Source organism: Aegilops tauschii, chromosome 3 (assembly GCF_002575655.3).
Source record: "Aegilops tauschii subsp. strangulata cultivar AL8/78 chromosome 3, Aet v6.0, whole genome shotgun sequence".
Classification (NCBI taxonomy): Eukaryota; Viridiplantae; Streptophyta; class Magnoliopsida; order Poales; family Poaceae; genus Aegilops; species Aegilops tauschii.
In genome coordinates, this window is record NC_053037.3 from 225551166 (window position 1) to 225569844 (window position 18679).

An 18679-nucleotide genomic window follows, 5' to 3' on the forward strand; every position below is an offset into this window, starting at 1 on the left:
GGGGTGCATAAAGTTGTTTTTGATTTGTGAAGGAAGCTAAGAGCTGTTTTTACAGCATGCTAACCGAATAGACAACCACATGTAACAAACAATGAGCACGTGGTTGTTAACTGTTAATGTAGCAGAATGCTAACTGCCCGCCGCGGGGCTGTTGGGGGGGGGGGGTTAAGTATGAGTTAACTGCAAGTGATTGGGTTTTTTCGTTTACTAACTGACGGGATACGTTTGGGCTGACTGCAATGGGGGGAGGGGGATTGGTGTGGGGGGGACTCCCCCAACATTTTCTATATAAATTATTTTTGGTTTTCTATTTTTTATACAATTCGCAAATCATCTGTTTTTTATATGATTTTTTATTGCGCTAACCGCAATTGATTCACTGGGTTAACTTGTAACTCATTTTTTACGAGTAGTAACTATTTGTTTAGCGCAAGCTAACTGCTAGTGTTTTGTTTTGTGCTAACGGACGTGGATGATCAGCTTTTAATTAGTTAGGTTGAGCTAACTAATGGGGTATAGTTGGGCTAACTGCGAGGGGAGAGGGGGTTGGGGGGTTGGGCTAACAAGCGTGTGCGCTTGTGGGCCTATATGGGCTTTCTATTTTTATGCGTCATTTTCGTCTATTTGTCTGTCTGCTACCACCGCCGTCTCCTATGGTCTCTCTGTCTTAACTGCTCCATTTGCGGCCCTTTGTCTTTATTTTCTCTCGCTGGAACTCCTTCCTTTGCCCTAGGGCAGACGCCGCAGCGCCGCCACCAACGATCACTTCTAACCCTAACCAACCGGCCGTCGGGCGGTGGTATTCGTCGGAAGCAGGAGACGGCGTGTTTTTGTTCTACCTCGCGCAGCAGAAGTCGTCTTCATCCCCGCTGTTGGATCTGCAAGGGGATCTCGCCTGTTCTTCGGGTATGTTTTCTTAGGGTTTTCAGCGCGGGAGGGAGTGGCTGTGTGGGTGTGCATTAGTATTAGTTCTCCCGAATTCACCTGGGTACTATGGCTGCGGGGCAATTGATTTTGTTTTGAGCGTGTCTATCCGAGTGTTAATCTTGATTGAAAGCATGTTTATTTCGAGGGTTCAGAGGCTGGAAGTGGTTGTGGAGGTCCTTCTGTTGATGGCATTGGGATCGACAGGAATAATGTACCTGTTCTAATCTTTGTTTGTTTGTTTGTTCTTTTTTCCTTTTTTGGTACATAACTGATCTTTTGTCTGCATGCTAACTGCCTTCTTTTCGCCTGTTTTTCTCGGTAGGTTGTTTCTAGGAAGCGTCGGCCTAAGGTTGCTGGGGTGGACCAATGAAAAAGGCGGCAAAGTCCGCAGCGTCAAATGCTGGTACTTGTGATAGGATCAATGTAACTGTTCGTTGTTCTTTGGGAGAGGTTTCTGAGGCAGTTGCTCTTCTTGAGACACAACCTAAAGATATTGTTCGTAAGGCTGGGTTTGGCTGTGTATTTAACTGGGTTTTGAAGGCCAATGTGTCGCGTCTTATGATGTGTCACTTGATGAAGAAGATTGACACGACCACGATGCGCATTGACTGTGGACCTAATAAAGTTCTTGTAGTCAGCAGAGAAACCGTGCATCAGGCTTTTGGGTTCCTGATGGGTGATGACACAGTTCCCATGCCAGCTGATAGTGGCCATGACGAGTCAATGGCTAGATTTAAGGCAGAGTTTGGTTTCAACAAAGCTTCTGTTGTTGACACGAAAGACCCGAGGAAAGTGTTGAAGCAGCTTGTAGTCGATGAGTCAAAGGACGCCCTTGTTGTAAAGGTTTTCTTTGCTATCCTTTTTTCAAAGATGATATGCCCAGGTCCCGCTGTCCGTGTAGGCAGGCAGGCGGCAATGCTAGATGGTATTGTTTTTGAAGATATGGCAATGATGGATTTTTGCCAGTTAGTAGTGGATGAGTTAAAGCTTGCAGCTATCAGATGGCTAGATCCAAATATCATTCAAGCAGGTCCAGAAGGTTGTGGAGTAGTGCTAGTCCTTATGTATCTTGATTGTTGCCTACTGAAGGGCATGTGTGTGATGCATGTGCAGACTCTGCGTGCAAATTTCCTGATAGAGAAGGTGCTGAATTCAATTTTCTTGAAAGACATTATAAAGAAGGGTGGGAAAATTTTGGATGGCTATGTTTTCGGAAAACTTGGGTGAGTTTCTCAACTTAAATGTGTTCTTTTCTATTTTTAGTAATTGTCTTTTTAGTAAGTCTTCTTACGTGTATAAAGTTTAGCTAACTTTACCTATTATGTGGAGCTAACTGCTATCTCTCAAAATGTTTTTCGCTAGAAGTTAACATTATTTTAACCCTTTTTTTTAAATTATGTATGTACGTAACTACTTTGTTTTTAGTTTTTTACAAATATTTAACTGCTTGAAGTCTTGTTCTTAAATTCTGCAGCTGACTTTTTTTTGTGTGTGCTGTTTTGTCTAATTGATGCATTATCTTCATTTTTTTAATACAAAGTACTCACTGGTTTTTGATTTTTGTTTGTTTACATGTGCTGAGTGGAAATCCCGTAACCAGATTGCATATAGCCAGCAAGTTTTACCTGGGCAAAGTCGTGATCGCGACTTCCTGATGTGCATGTCCCTACCTGCGCTCCAAAACAACATGCACAAGATGAGGCTGGCTGTAGCCAGAATGCAGATATAACCTTTAAAGTAAAAAATCTAGTAACGCCATGGAAGATGATGGTGTATTCGAGAAGATTGATGACTCACTATGGAAGGTGAATGAGTTGGCTACTGAAGTTCCCACGACGTCTAATCGTCTGGGCTGCATTGCTGGCATTTTCCCTGAAGCCCATGGACCAAGAGAAGAACCAATGAAGGAGGCTATAGAGCATGATGTTGCTATCATTGATAGTCTCCGGAGCGCGACATCACACATTCGCACCGCTTTTAATCATTTGAAGAAGAAACAAGATGCGATATGCAAAGGCTTTGAAAATGTTGCTCGTATTATTGTGAGTCAGATTAGCAAGCAGAAGAATGACGCGTCTGCCCCCGTACGTGGCAATGATTATACTGGGCAATGGGGTGAGGAGGTGAGGTGATCTTTTCTATTTTTTTCTCTCTTCCATCTTTTACGCATGGTGATTAACTCTCTTGTACTAGATAGCTAACTGCTGACCTTATTCCCCTCAACATCATGCCTGCATGCTTTTTTTCAGGTTGTTGTTGATGCGTCAAATGACGATGAAGATGAGAAGCAAGAGCCCCCTGCTGAATCTCCTCCGCATGATTTTAGTGATGACGATGTCATTGATGACGACCGGTTGGGTGGTGATTCTGATGGGGGTTGCAAGGGTGTTGATGACAATGTTGATTATATGGAGGGAGTTTTTGCACCAGACTAGCTGTGACGCCCCCGATTTGACTGTACACTAATCATACACGCAAATGTGTACGATCAAGATCAGGGACTCACGGGAAGATATCACAACACAACTCTAGACACAAATAAAACAATACAAGATTCATATTACAAGCCAGGGGCCTCGAGGGCTCGAATACAAGCTCGAAACACAAGAGAGTCAGCGGAAGCAACTATACCTGAGTACAGACATAAAGTTAGACAAGACTGCCTTAAGAAGGCTAGCACAAAAGCAACACGATTGAAGAGGCAAGGCCTCCTGCCTGGGACCTCCTAACTACTCCTAGTCTTCGGCGGCCTGCATGTAGTAGTATCCGTCGGCGGTGGCATCTGGCTCTAGGGATCCACCATCTGGTTGCATAAACCGGAAAGAAGAAGGAAGGGGGAAAAGGGGTAACAAAGCAACCGTGAGTACTCATCCAAAATACTCGCAAGCATCAGATCTATACTAAGTATGCATTAGTATCAAAAGGAAGGGCTGTATTTGTGGACTGAACTGCAGAATGTCAGAATAGAGGGGAAGGCCTAGCCTATCAAAGACTAGCATCTTCAAGCAGCTCCGAGCATCTTGCAGCATGTAGAAGAGTAAAGAATAGCAGTTTATAATTAACAAGCATGTTGTAGAATTAATGCCCATAGATCCTTCCTAGACTCCCTGCGGGAAAGCAATCCCGGAGCCACATATCCATCACATGTCTCAAGTATCCATTTCTAGGTATATAAGATCAGGATACAAGTCTGAACGTCCATTACCGTGGACACGGTATTCGAATATATATCTTCCATGCAGGGGTGCACCACCATAGGGTGGGCGGTGCCACGGGTATAAGTAGGCGAGTGGAGTCGCCGGGGTAGCCGCCGGATGGCCGCCACGGCGCCAGTCGGTGCCGTGGCGGGCAACGACGATGCCCACGATCCCCCATGACAGGGAGCGGGGGAGGCAATCGCCCGGGCCGACCTGTTTGCTAGACGGGCCATAGTGCCCAGTAAAATAGGCCTTTTACCTTTTTTATGTTTTATTTATTTCTTTACTACTTTGCATTTTATTTGAGCTACTAAAATAGTTTTATTTGATACAAAGTTTGGCACCAAACTACAGGGCAATAACCTGGGTTGGTACAAAAAGTTCCAAAGCATTTGGGAGTGTTCAACTATTTTTAGAAATTGAAAACGTCAATTTAATTGTTGATGGACCACCAAATTAAATTCCAGGGGCCTTTTGAGAATTAAAATGAGGATGGATTCAAAATTACAATGATCAGGTGAATTTTAGAATATTGTGAACATTTTAGTTTTGACATTTGAAAACTTTTATTTTTCACTTTAATTTAAATTTGAATTTGAACCGATTTGAATCTAAACAAGATTAGGAACAGTAACAGTGATGATGTGGCATCATTAGCAAAGAATTACTTCATTGTAGCTTAATTATTCGGGCGTCACAATTCTCCTCCACTACAAGAAATCTCGTCCCGAGATTTTAGGAGGCAGACGGAAACAATGCAGGGTATTCATCACGAAGACGATCCTCGGTCCCAAGTGGCTTCATCTTCAGAAGGATTTGACCACTAAACTTTAAATAATTTGATCGCCCTCAGACAGGTGCGACGTTCAGCTTGAACGAGAATGCAGGTCGGATGCTCTCTGTTAGTGAGATCATCTTGCAGGGGGTGAGCTTTATAAACCATGTGCTTGTTGCGGTAAGACTTGTGACTCAGGGCATCGGCTATGTCACTATCCTTGCCAGGGGTATAAGAAATACCATAGTCGTAGTTTGTGATTGTTTTCATACATTGCTGTTGACGAAGATCCAGATCTAGCTGAGTTAACAATTACTTCAGACGTTGATGATCGGTGAAGGTCTCGCAACGATTACCAAGAAGGAAATGCTGCCACAACTTCAGTGCAAACTTAACTGCAGCAAGTTCAAGGTATGGAGTGCGTAGTTCTTTTGGAAAGACATCTTGGAATTCACAAACAACTGGAGTGTTTTCAATTCTCACAAAAGGAGAAGCGTTTCACGCATTCAAGCAAGAAATCCGTGCTTTAACATTTCGATCAAGATGAGCATGGTAGCTCACTATCTCACTTGACGGATGTAGTAGATGGACCGTTTCAGTGGCGCAAATGATAGAAGCGTATGCGTTTTCAACCATTCCATTTCCAGAATGAGGTCGATATTGGACGACTTCAAAACAATGGGGGAAACATGGAATTCCAATTCTTCAAGTTCAGTTGGGACGTTGTGACTAACCATGGTGGTTCGACATTGGTCCGCGAAATGCAACTTGGAATTTCAGCAAAAGTGATGGCGGTTCCAACAAGTAAGGAATGCTTGTAGCTGTCCCACCATTGAGCAGCGGGACCTTTAGGTAGTAAGCCGCGAAGGTGACACAGTTGGCAGCGGCTACATGAGCGGACTCCCACTCGAAAGTGATGTCACGGAGCCAGTCATCGGCATCAAAGGGCTGAGTTGAGCTGTGGTAAAAGACAGGGTTGATACGTGCAAAGTCTTGCAAAGGCACTGGGCTAGTTGCTAATTCATTTTAGGGCGTGGGAACTGAGCCATGACTCGTACCATGAACTCGTGATTCAGCATCAAACTGATGTATCATTCCGGCCATGTATTCGGGAGGTGGTGGACTATCGACATGACGGCCACGACCAGCGGGTCTAACCATCCAACTTAAATGCAACAAGGGGTAGTATAGCAAGGGGTGGAGCAAGTTTAAGGAGTCATTCATGATGTAACTTGAACAGTGAGCAAAGGCGCAGTATGTACAAGGCAGTAGTCATTAAAGAGATACTGATACATATATAGAGCCAGTTACATATTGTTCGAATGAGTTCGGACAAGAGAAATATCCTAGACATACTTGGCGGCACGCATGCACGAGATGGACGGATACAACAACGAGACATAGCAAAGGCTACGTCATCGTAAAAAATAACCACCGGAGCGGGGGATTTGCAAGTGACGATGCAGGGTGCCCTCGATAAGAGGATCCTGCGGTCAGTGAATATTGTGAAGCAGATCTTGTCCCTCAATTCGATAAAGGATAACACAAACCTCCAGGTGGATGTGATCATGAGAACCTAATGTTAGAGTTAGCAAATCATTTAACCCGAATAGAGGAGAGATCAGAATCCCAGAGTATAGACGAGGAGTAAAAGATCCTAATACCACCCAATTGCGACGTGGGCCCGTAAGCCACACATCCATGTTAGTAAAACAGTTTTTCAAAGACTAGACTCAACTTCGGCAAAGGAGTTGGAAAGGGGGATCCTACAGGCAGTCGGCTCTGATACCAACTTGTGACGCCCCCGGTTCGACCGTACAGTAATCATACACGCAAATGTGTACGATCAAGATCAGGAACTCACGTGAAGATATCACAACACAACTCTAGACACAAATAAAATAATACAAGCTTCATATTACAAGCCAGGGGCCTCGAGGGCTCGAATACAAGGTCGAAACACAAGAGAGTCAGCGGAAGCAACAATATCTGAGTACAGACATAAAGTTAGACAAGACTGCCTTAAGAAGGCTAGCACAAAAGCAACTCGATCGAAGAGGCATGGCCTCCTGCCTGGGACCTCCTAACTACTCCAGGTCTTCGACAGCCTCCATGTAGTAGTATCCGTCGACGGTGGCATCTGGCTCCAGGGATGCACCATCTGGTTGCATCAACCGGAAAGAAGAAGGAAGGGGGAAAAGGGGTAGCAAAGGAACCATGAGTACTCATCCAAAATACTCGCAAGCATCAGATCTATACTAAGTATGCATTAGTATCAAAAGGAAGGGTTGTATCTATGGACTGAACTGCAGAATGCCAGAATAGAGGGGAAGGCCTAGCCTATCGAAGACTAGCATCTTCAAGCAGCTCTGAGCATCTTGCAGCATGTAGAAGAGTAAAGAATAGCAGTTTATAATTAACAAGCATGTTGTAGAATTAATGCCTAGAGATCCTTCCTCAACTCCCTGCGAGAAAGCAATCCCGGAGCCACATATCCATCACATGTCTCAAGTATCCATTTCTAGTTATATAAGATCAGGATACAAGTCTGAACGTCCATTACCGTGGACACGGTATTCGAATATATATCTTCCCTGCAGGGGTGCACCACGTTTTTCAACACGCTCGATCACTCTGGCCGGACACACCTTCACACCTTTCTGGGGTCAATGCCCGGCCTCGGAAGATCAACACGTCGCAACCCTACCTAGGCTCAGCAGAGAGGTCCCCGCCGGTCTACATCCTAAGCGCCCCGGGGTCTTGGGCCCATCGCCCGTTGCACTCCGGGTCGTTGCGAGCATGGTGGATACCAGCACCGCCTCGGATGGCCAGCATGATCCGACCGTGCCACAATGCTGAACTGGACGTCTCACAAAGCTTTGGCTGATACTGCGATGTCGAAGCCCATAACTATTCTCGCGTGGTGGTTAGTGCGTAAAGGCCAAAGGCCAATTCAGAACTAATACCAAACCTGTTAGTGCATTATTAAAAGAAGTGACGGCTGTCGGGACAAGTCCGGAGCAATCACCCCCTCCTAGGTGATACCGCTAAACAGCCAACCGCCACCGTAACTCCTCGGGTGCTCTCCGGGCCCCCCCCGGCTTTCACAACGGTCTCAAGTAAAGTCAAGGTAACTGTGTGTCTAGACATCAAGGGGAAAACCCGAGGAACCACCAACGGTGGATTCCACTCAATGTAATCATCAAGGTGAACATAAGAGAGACCACCCTCGAGGTTCACACTTGAGGTGTTGCACGACAGAGCCGTATCGGGAATGGTGAAAGAGGAAATCACCCTCGATGACCATGATCGAATAGCTACACTACAGAATTATCATCAGGAGTGCGTTATGAGGGATCACCCTCGACACTCGATAGTAGCTCTGCAGAGTCGAGCAACAAAAGGGGCGTGATGTGATGTGAGGTGTCGTGCTCTCGTCGTCGATCACGTTGATCGAGTCGTCGATGATGAAGGAGGGGCAACAAGGACAAGGTGGAGGTCACTGATGGATCACTATCCAACCTATACTAAGCAGTTTAGGATAAGCAGGTAGGTAACAATAGCAGGTACAAAAGAGGGTATGCATCATAATAGGAGCAATCAATAACAGTAGCAAAATCTAATGCAAGGATGAGAGAAAGGAATGGGCGATATCGGGATGATCAAAGGGGGGAGGCTTGCCTGGAAGCTCCGCTGAAAGGGAAGAAGGGTCGTCGTCGACGTAGTCGATCACAGGGGCATCAGCAGCAGTCTCGGAGTCTACTGGAGAGAAGAGGGGGAAGAAACAGTAAATATAATGCAAACAGATGCAACACAGATGCATGACGGCGGTAACACGCGGGACTAGGGGTGTTCTAACGCGGTACTACGCGATACCGGCGAAGGGGGATAACATCCGAAAAGTATCCCCAGTGTTATTTTCGGACAAATCAAACGCAGGGGGACGGTGGCAAACAAACGGACTACGTATTCGGAATCGTCTTGTTTTTCTAAGCAACATTCATTTATAAGACTTTTTCATTCGAGTTACGGATTATTTTATATGATTTTCCAAAGTTTTAACAGTATTCTGTATTTGTTATTAATTCGAATTTAAATAGCTAAAATGCTATGTGCACCTAGCTCTGTGTACACAGAGGTGTACCAGAGGGTGACATGCGGGCCAGGGGGACCCAGTTGACCAGTCAACGTTTGACTGGTCAACAGGGGGTGGGGCCCCCTGTCATACACTGCTTAGTTTGAGTAGCTCAAGTTAATTAATTAATTAAATATCTATTTAACTAACTAATTAATTACCTAATTCAATTATTTTTATTTTAAATATCTTTTTTAAAGGGTCTGAGGGCCCCAGTTGCAAGTGGCAGAGGAGCCACTCGGGCGTATGCTATCGGGCAGTGGCCCGACCTCGTGCTGGTGGTGGAACCGTACGGGGCGGAGGCCGAGCGGTGCCCCGACCGGCACCGTGAGGCAGCGGCGGCGGGTGGGGCATCGGCGGACGCGGCCGCGGGCGAGCGAGCGGCGAGGCGCCGGCGGGCAGCAGCGGGGTGGAGCGAGGCGGAGCGGGCGTGGCCGGAGGGGAACGACGCGGGCAGGGGGGCTCACGCCGGCGAGGTACAGAGGCGGCTGAGGTGCTCGGGAGAACAGCTCCGGCGACGGCCTTGCGTGCGGGATGGAGCGCTGGAGGGCGCGGGGCGTGCATCGGTTGGGGGGGTACGAGCGCGCTGGCAGGAGGAGGGGGGCGCAGCAGGCGGTAGCACGAGGAGTAGGCGATTGGCGGCAGCGCGTGCGCGACCATGGGCCAGTGGAGCCGAGCGGCGAACGTATGCGGGCCGTAGTGAGGCAGCAAGCAGCAGTAGCATGTCCAACAGCAGCGGGACGGGCTACGCGCGTGCCAGCGGTCAGGCTGACCACGAGCTCGGACGGAGCTCGCGCGGCGTAGGACAGCACGGGCGCGGCGATGCACTGGTGAGCGCGCGTGAGGTCGTGGCGGGGCGAGCACGGGGCTCGACTAGGAGCAGCAACAGCAATGGAGCAGCGGCAACAAATACTGCAATGAGGAACTAGGGAAACAGGGAGGAAACACAAGGGAACGGGCGAGGGGATCTCACCGGGCCCTGTAGTCGAGCAAAACGAGCTCGAGGAGGGGTCGGGGAGGCGTCGAAGCGGCCGGAGACGAGACGACGGGCGGCGGCCCGAGGAAGAAGTTAAGCTCGGGGCGGTGTCGTGGGGGCGTCCGGGTCCTCATGCCTCGGCGTAGACGGCCCGGGGAGGACATGAGGACGACGGGAAGGCGATTGAGGACGGCGACGAGATCGGGCACGAGCGCGGTGGCGGGGGAATCGACGAAGGCGGCTGCGACGGTAGCATATGGGGGCATCCCCAGATCAAGGAGGAGAGCGAGCGGAAAGGGTGGAGTGGATTTGGGAGAGGGAAGAGGGTGAGGGTTAGGGTTCCAGGGGGGTGGGCGGCGCCGCCGGTATAAGTAGGCGAGGGGAGGTCGCCGGGGTAGCCGCCGGATGGCCGCCACGGCGCCGGTCGGTGCCGTGGCGGGCATCGACGGTGCCCACGATCCCCCATGAACAAGGAGCGGGGGAGGCAATCGCCCGGGCCGACCTGTTTGCTAGACGGGCCATAGTGCCCAGTAAAATAGGCCTTTTACCTTTTTTATGTTTTATTTATTTCTTTACCACTTTGCATTTTATTTGAGCTACTAAAAGAGTTTTGTTTGATACAAAGTTTGGCACAAAAATACAGGGCAATAACCTGTGTTGGTACAAAAAGTTCCAAAGCATTTGGGAGTGTTCAACTATTTTTAGAAATTCAAAACATCAATTTAATTGCTGCTGAACCACCATATTAAATTCCAGGGGCCTTTCAAATGAGAATAAAAATGAGGATGGATTCAAAATTACAATGATCAGGTGAATTTGTAGAATATTTGAACATTTTAGTTTTGACATTTGAAAACTTTTATTTTCGACTTTAATTTAAATTTGAATTTGAACCGATTTGAATCTATGCGAGATTAGCAACAGTAACAGTGATGACGTGGCATCGTTAGCAAAGAATTACTGTAGCTTAATTATCCGGGCGTCACACTAGCCTGTAGCCCAAGGTGATTGCGACAAATCTAATGAGCCAGAGCTTGGGCAGCAATTCCATGTTGGTAGTGTTTACATTTCTGAAGGGAAGCAAGTTGGGTTTGATTGCCAAGGCGGCGTGTCAGTTACTATTGAAGGTGGTTTAGAAGTTAAAGACCACGCTTCAGATGATTCAAGCCATTTTTTCCCTGACATTGTTGATTGTGGTTCATGTTTGCTTGATGCTAGACAGGCGCCTGAAGGTGCTTGTGCGGGTGTGGTTGTCATGGATGGCGTTGGTGATGGTGTCAATCATGCAGCAAGTTGTGAAGGAAAACAAGTGCTGAGGGATACACCTATGCCTGAAAGCATTGGAGCCGGAGGTGATCTATTTTCTATTTCGGTGTGCGAAGTGCATGTTGTTGACGGAGCACGTGCATCGAACAAGGACGCGAAGCCTGCTGTTGTTTCTGAATTTCGAAAGGATGCTGCAGTTGTGGACACCCAGCCAGGCAGTGATGCTCATGCTAGTGTAGCAGACCCCGAGGACGCAGGTGGTTTAAATGTGTCTCATGTGATAGATAAATCAAATGTTGATGGTGGTGCATCTGCTCCTGCGACACTTTCTGGGAATCCTGTACAAGTTCTCGAGGGGTTAGCTGCGAAGTTGAAAGATATAATTTCAAAAGCCGCATTGCGCGGTAATTATAGTGCTGAGCCCCAGCCTGAAGTTGAACCCAACGTTGACGAAGTTGGTGCTGATGGCGCTTCCGAGGAGACAAATAGTGATGACTTGGGAGTGTCAATAAATGAGATAGGTAGTGATTTTCTTGCTGCTTCTTGGTGTATGGGTTGTTTGCTTTTTTCCTTTTTATTAACTGTTTAGTATCATTTTGCTAACTGCCAAACTTTTTTGCCCTTTAATAGTCTCTAGTTTTACGCAAACCCCGGCCACACCGGAAGCGGTGCAACGCATGAAGGACTTATACTTTGCTGTTATGAGGTTAAGGAAGGACAATAATAAAAAGTATGTACCAACATCCTTGTGGTTCGTCCTTCCCCCGTTTCTGATTTGTTGCCAACATTTTTCTTTTTTTCCTTTGGTAAAAGTTTTTCGTGTTGTTTTTTCAATACTAGGGATGAGGTGCTGTTTGAGAATGAGTTTTGCAAAGCAACTGTCAAGCAGGTTGATGAGGTGCTGTACACTACGGTTGCTGTTGTAGGAATTTGTCTTCTTCATTCGAAATACCAAAATTCTTCTAAGATGGTGGCTCCATTTCATATTTCGGTAAGATCTTATATACATTATTATAGTGTTCATGTTTTTTTCTTGTTTTTTCATGAGCTTTTATAGTTAACAGAGATGTTTCTTCATTTGCAGCAATCTATCTGGATGGGGTCCTTTGATAATAGGCAATTAATCAGTTTTTTCTCTGCCTATGCCGATGAACCGCTGGATAAGAAATACATTGTACTCTTTGGTGTCTTTGATCCTCCAGATACCAGGGAAGGTGCGGGGCACTATTGTGTTGTTGTGTTAAACATCAAGTATCGTCGTTTTGAGCTGCTTGATCTTGGCACCTCCCCGGTAGTGAGAGTGGCATAAGGGTCATAAATAGGATGGTGAAGAACATTAAGCAGCTTTGGAGGAATGGCTCGTCTGATCGCAAGAAGAAGAAGTTGGATCTGGTAAACATTGACCATTTCCGTTTGCACCACGCCATTGTGCCCTAGCAGGAAAACCCGTAATACATCTTTTTGCTTCTTCTTTTTTGCATAGCTCGTGTTTTATCTAATTTTAAATCTAACTGACGATTAGAATTATCGTTTCTACTCTTTTTTGTTTTGTTGTCTTTTTAACTTTTGTGGAATCTGCTCAACCGGATTAAACCTAACTGCCATAATTGTGTTATTTATATGCTCATTTTTCCCATGTCTGTAAATTAGGTCTGTGTGAACTAACTGGGCAAGTATTATAAGTGAACTGAAAGATCTTAGATAATGCTGTTATCATTTATATCCTTCATGCATGGTCTATCCATGCGCATTCATTGACCTAACTTCGTACATGTGTTTTATATCCGTGGTCATCATATTTTTTTTATATTCACCTGTTATTCTTGAACTATTTTTTCATGTATCTTTTCAAGCCAACTGTCACATAACATGTTGATATAGCTGGTAACCGCACAGCTGTACTGAACTAACTTGCAAATCCTGACTTTTTCTCCTGTGTGTATGCTGATAATGGTTTAATAATTATTTGATACAGCACCGACTGCTGTTTTTTCATGAATGAACTGCTCGAGACATATGATGGTGAGAGTTATGCTGCGCTTTCTCAAAAAGATATATATATATATATATATATATGGTGAGGGTTCAAACCCTGTACAGGTGGATTACTTGCGGGGTTATTCTGGAGGTATTGCCCTTTCTTTTTTGTTTGCTTTTTGTTGGTTTGAATATATTTTTTATTTTTGTAGTGGCCGTCCTATTTTATTCTCAGCACAAGGCCCCTTTCTATATTTTTTGTTCCCGCGCTCAACTGTCTTCCCCGTGTGCCCTTTTTTTGTGGTTTTTGTGTTGCAGATCTAGTGCTAGACGAGCCTAAATTTAGCTTGTTCGAGAGCCAGTGTGAGACGCCGGAAATTCAGGTAATATCGGATGATGACATATTGAAGTCAGTTCAAGATATTAAAGTAAAGAATGGTGGTGTGGAATCAAAATCAAAGGGGGTGACTTGTGCTGCCCCGAAGGCCGTGGATCATGGTGTGCAGAGTGATGATGATTCTTTTATGCCTCCGGCACCTAAAAAGTGTTTGCCGCCCAAAGTTGCTAGTCCTATTAAAGTGGCAGTGAAGTCACCTCTTGTTCTGAGTGATGATGATGATTTTGTTTTGCGTGGTGAGAGAACAGTGTTCACCAGGAGCAAATCAGTGGAGGAGCCACTGGTAGTGTCTAATAAAAGGCCAGATGCTCTATCAACTAGGCTGAGAATGCGTGTGTGCGCGCTCAAGCCATTCAAGTTTCCATTCGCGGCTGTTGCAAAACAAATTTTGGACCTAATACTTAGCAAGGAGTTTCTTGACAAGTATCCACAGTGAGTCCAAGTTTTTTTTCAAAATTCTTTTTTCGTTTTTTTTGTGCTACTTCATGGATCTTTTTTCATATTTGTTTTTGTGCCCATAGGGTGCCTCTGTTCGCTGCTCCAACTGGCAATGAATTTATAGTTGATGCTAAATATCTGGTTACCTGCTTTGGTCCCGCTGGCTGCACTGATACTGAGTTGATGGATGTTGTGATCAGCTATTGGAAGGGAAGCCATGAGTGCAGTCATGTGTATAAATCCGGAGATAGGGTGTTTCTCAGCCCGTATGTGATAAATGTTCGATGATTTATTATGAATCGTTCTTTTTGTTTTTTCTATGTTCATTTTCGGCTTAGCCACCGCACCACGCCCTGCCCGCTCACGGATCATCGTAAATTCTCATCATGTGTTCGTTATTTTTGCTAGTATCTTCTGGAAATTGATCCATACCATCGGCCAGTAGATGAAGATGGGCAGGAGGTCCCGTGGCCGCCCTTCAATGTTAAACTTGCTGCTCAGAAGTTCAAGTTATACATTAAAGAGAACCTGCTCGCTGCAAACCTGGTTACTGCATGTCGCTTTTGTCGCCAAGTTACCTTTTTTGTAGTGTGGTCATCTAAACTGCTGAGACAATTGTAGCTAACTTCCTAGGCTCTTTCGTCGTCTAATTCGCATGTTGACAAATCATGCTCCCATCTTGGAATCGGAATCATTTCACACTGTATACTATGAACAAGTATCGTGAGTCCCTCAATATCCATGACTCGTGGAGATACACTGGGCGTAACCTTTCAAGGAACAGATTCCATGGAGAACGTGTCAAAATCGTAAGTGGTCTTTTTTCCACTGTTTTTCCTTTTTACGTTCCACGTGCGTGCTGTTCTTTAAAGTATTTGCAAGTCTCAAATTTTTCTGTTTCGCACAGATGTCCAGGATGTCGTTGTTGATGAAGGAGGTGTATGGCGAAGCTGCATACAACTCTTCAAGGCAGCCCCGTTGGGATCATCTGGCAGAGAGATGTAGCTATGCAAAAATGCCAGAGCAAGGCGTTAACGTATGCGGCTTTTACATGTTAAAAGCTGCTTATCTGTATGATCGCACCAAGCTAGTAGAGGAAGTGAAGAAGTGTGATGTAATTTTTGCTGGATCATTTCTATTATTTCAATTAACTGTGTTTTTTTCATGTTTTTGTCTTGATTTCCATTTCTTATTATGAGATATAGTAAAATGCTAAATGATACAACAATCTTGTTTTTATGCAGCCACATTCTGTCTATTAGAAGGCCGACTGCCTTTTTTATGTTCTTTTTCACCATAATAATGAGGTTCGACGCGACCAGTGGCCGGGGGAGATGGCTAACATTGCTAAGTTGTTACAAGCGGAATCGCAGGACAGCGGTGCAAGTAGATGAATGTGTCGATGTGTTTATGATTGTTTTGTCAGTTTGCTGTATTTGTAGGAAGCATGCTAATTGCATCATTATGCACGTGCAAGCCTTTGCTCCGATGGGTAGTTTACATTCGTGCATCAAGTTAGCTGCTATTGAGGATGCTGTAAACGGCTATAGTTACAGCTTTGCTAACTACAAAGACAAAAAGCAAATCACACATTGAAGTTAACTGCACTATTTTCAAGATGGTAACTTCATGTCGTGGAGGAAGTTAACTATACTTGACAGCACATTTTTATTCGATTTCTACTAAATGTTTCCCAGCAAGTTAACTACTAGTCGGGAGGAAGTCTGTTTGTAGGGGGCCCAAATTTTTGGGAGTTGTGAAAATAACCATTTTTCTATTTGTAGGAGGAAGGTAACGGACATAGTTATAGCATGCTAACTGCAAGATTATCGTATAGTCAAGTGTAATTGTGTATGGGATAAAAAAGCCTATCACATAGTGGAGCTAACTGCACTGTCTAAAGATGGTAACTTCCCGTAAAGGATGAAGTTAACTGCACTGTTCAAATGGTACCTTACTTTTTATTTTATTTTTTTAAAGAAAACTAGGTGCACGAGTGCGTGAAGTTAAGTGCCACATAGGAAGCTAACGGATGTAGTTACAGCATGCTAACTGCAATATTTGTTATATAGCCAAACGTAATTGTGTAGGAGGCAAACTGCAATATAACTTCACTGTCTCAAGATGCTAACTTCACGCCGTGGACTAGCAAATAAGCTAATCACAAAGTGAAGTTAACTGCACTGTCTAAAGATGGTAACTTCCTTTAAAGGAGGAAGTTAACTGCACTGTTTTCAAATGGTAACTTCTTTTTTATTTTATTTTAAGAAACTAGGTGCACGAATGCATGAAGTTAACTGCCATAGAGGATGCTAACGGACGTAGTTACAGCATGCTAACTGCAAGATTTATTATATAACCAAACGTAATTGTAGGAGACAAAAAAACAAATCACATTTATGAAGCTAACTGCACTGTCTCAAGATGGTAACTTCATGTCGTGGAGTAACAAAAAGGCAATTGTACAGTGAAGTTAACTTGCCTATCGTGGAGGTAGTTAACTGCACTATCTGAAGATGGTAACTTCATGTCGTGGAGGAAATTAACTGCATTTTTTTCCTTCTACTAAATGCTTTTTAGCAACTAAACTAGTAGTCAGGAGGACTACCAGTTAATTGCACTGACTGCATGAAGTTAACTGCATTATTTTACGGGAGCTAACTGAAGCCTATTTTTACGATTAGTTTTATGCATGATAACTGTAGCCATGCAAGCTTGTAAGGAATTTATTTTCTTGAGGATTTGTACATGCTAACCGCAGGAACACACTCATGCTAACTGGACCTTTAAAAAAATCATGATGAGAAAGGAGAGGGGAGGGGGAAGCTAATTGCATAATTCTGAAATTGTAACAGAGTGGAATAGTTTGACATGCAAAAAATGACATGTTTTTGCAAAATATATAGGGGGTGTAACCAGCATACCATAATTTGAATGTTTTTTCAAGTGCTATATATATATATATATATGTTTCACATGTGTATCTATGTATTTTTTTCAGTTTTTGAGCCAGCTGCTCCGTCTGGTTGGCTACTGACCTCCTTTTGCCCCTGCAAGCTTCCAAGACATTGTATTGTGCTTTCTATTACTTGCCCCGTCCTGTTACTGTTGAACCATCTACTCTGTCATTTCTAGAATCTCATTGCCTATTCTGACTACATCGCACGTACGAGTGTTGTGCCCTTCGACCTTGTTACATTTTTTGCATCTTTTCTTGAAGATCTTGCCTTGCCCAACATCTTTGTTCGTGCGCATCCTCTTTGGTGAAGGCTCTGCGTCTTCGTCACTATCACTTGTTTCATTACCGTCGTCACTCATATTTTCGCTGTCGTTGATAGCTTCCTCCTTCATAGTTTCTTTCGACAACAATTTCTTGATAGTTGCGGCGACCTTGGAATTGTCCACAGGCCCATATATTTTCTCATGTGCTTGCAGTAGCTTTTGCTCTAGCTGCCTTTCTGTAACGCCCCCGATGCGGCTATATCTCCCACGTGTCGAGGCACGACTTAGAGGCATAACCGCATTGTGGTTTTGTCGCAAGAAGGGTCATCTTCACACAATCCCATGTAAAGAACAAGAATGGGATAACAAGAGTTGGCTTACAATCGCCACTTCACACAATACATAAATATAATTCATACATCATCCAAAATACACACATCGACCGACTACGGTCAAGATCCAAATGAAAATAAGATAACCCCAAATGCTAGATCCCCGATCGTCCCAACTGGGCTCCACTAATGATCATCAGGAAAAGACACATAGTAACGACCACGTTCCTCGTCGAACTCCCACTTGAGGTCGATCCCATCATCTGCAATGGCATCGTCGGCACCTGCAACTGTTTTGGTAGAATCTGTGAGTCACGAGGACTCAGCAATCTCACACCCGCGAGATCAAGACTATTTAAGCTTATAGGAACGGATGGTGTAATGAGGTGGAGCTGCAGCAGGCACTAAGCATATATGGTGGCTAACATACGCAAAAGAGAGCGAGAAGAGAAGCAACGGAACGGTCGTCAACTAGTAATGACCAAGAAGTGATCCTAAACTCCTACTTACGTCATTCATAACTCAAACCGTGTTCACTTCCCGGACTCCGCCGAGAAGAGACCATCACGGCTACACACGCGGCTGATGTATTTTAATTAAGTCAAGTGACAAGTTCTCTACAACCGGACATTAACAAATTCCCATCTGCCTCATAACCGCGGGCACGGCTTTCGAAAGATAATACCCTGCAGGGGTGTCCCAACTTAGCCCATCATAAGCTCTCACGGTCAACGAAGGATAAACCTTCTCCCGGAAAGACCCGATCAGTCTCGGAATCCCGGTTTTACAAGACATTTCGACAATGGTAAAACAAGACCAGCAAAGCCACCTGAATGTGCCGAAAAATCCCGATAGGAGCTGCACATATCTCGTTCTCAGGGCACACCGGATTGTCCAAGCTTCCGATAGGCGAGCCCAGAGTTGCCCCTGGTGGCCACCGGCGACTGACAGGTTGGACCAATACTCAGAGGAGCACTGGCCCGGGGTTTAAATAAAGATGACCCTCGGGCTCGGGAAAACCCGGGGGAAAAGGCTTA

The 18679-nt window shown here is 45.1% G+C and overlaps 1 protein-coding gene across 1 annotated transcript; it reads left to right on the forward strand.

Annotated features, from left to right (window-relative positions):
• The first annotated feature begins 655 nt into the window (after window positions 1-655).
• On the forward strand, window positions 656-4067 carry LOC120976628 (uncharacterized). The gene is made up of 3 exons (XM_040403798.3): window positions 656-906; window positions 1250-3050; window positions 3177-4067. Exons 2-3 carry the CDS (start codon window positions 2685-2687, stop codon window positions 3360-3362), a joined length of 552 nt encoding a protein of 183 aa, XP_040259732.1. The 5' UTR covers window positions 656-906; window positions 1250-2684; the 3' UTR covers window positions 3363-4067.
• Window positions 4068-18679: the final 14612 nt, after the last annotated feature.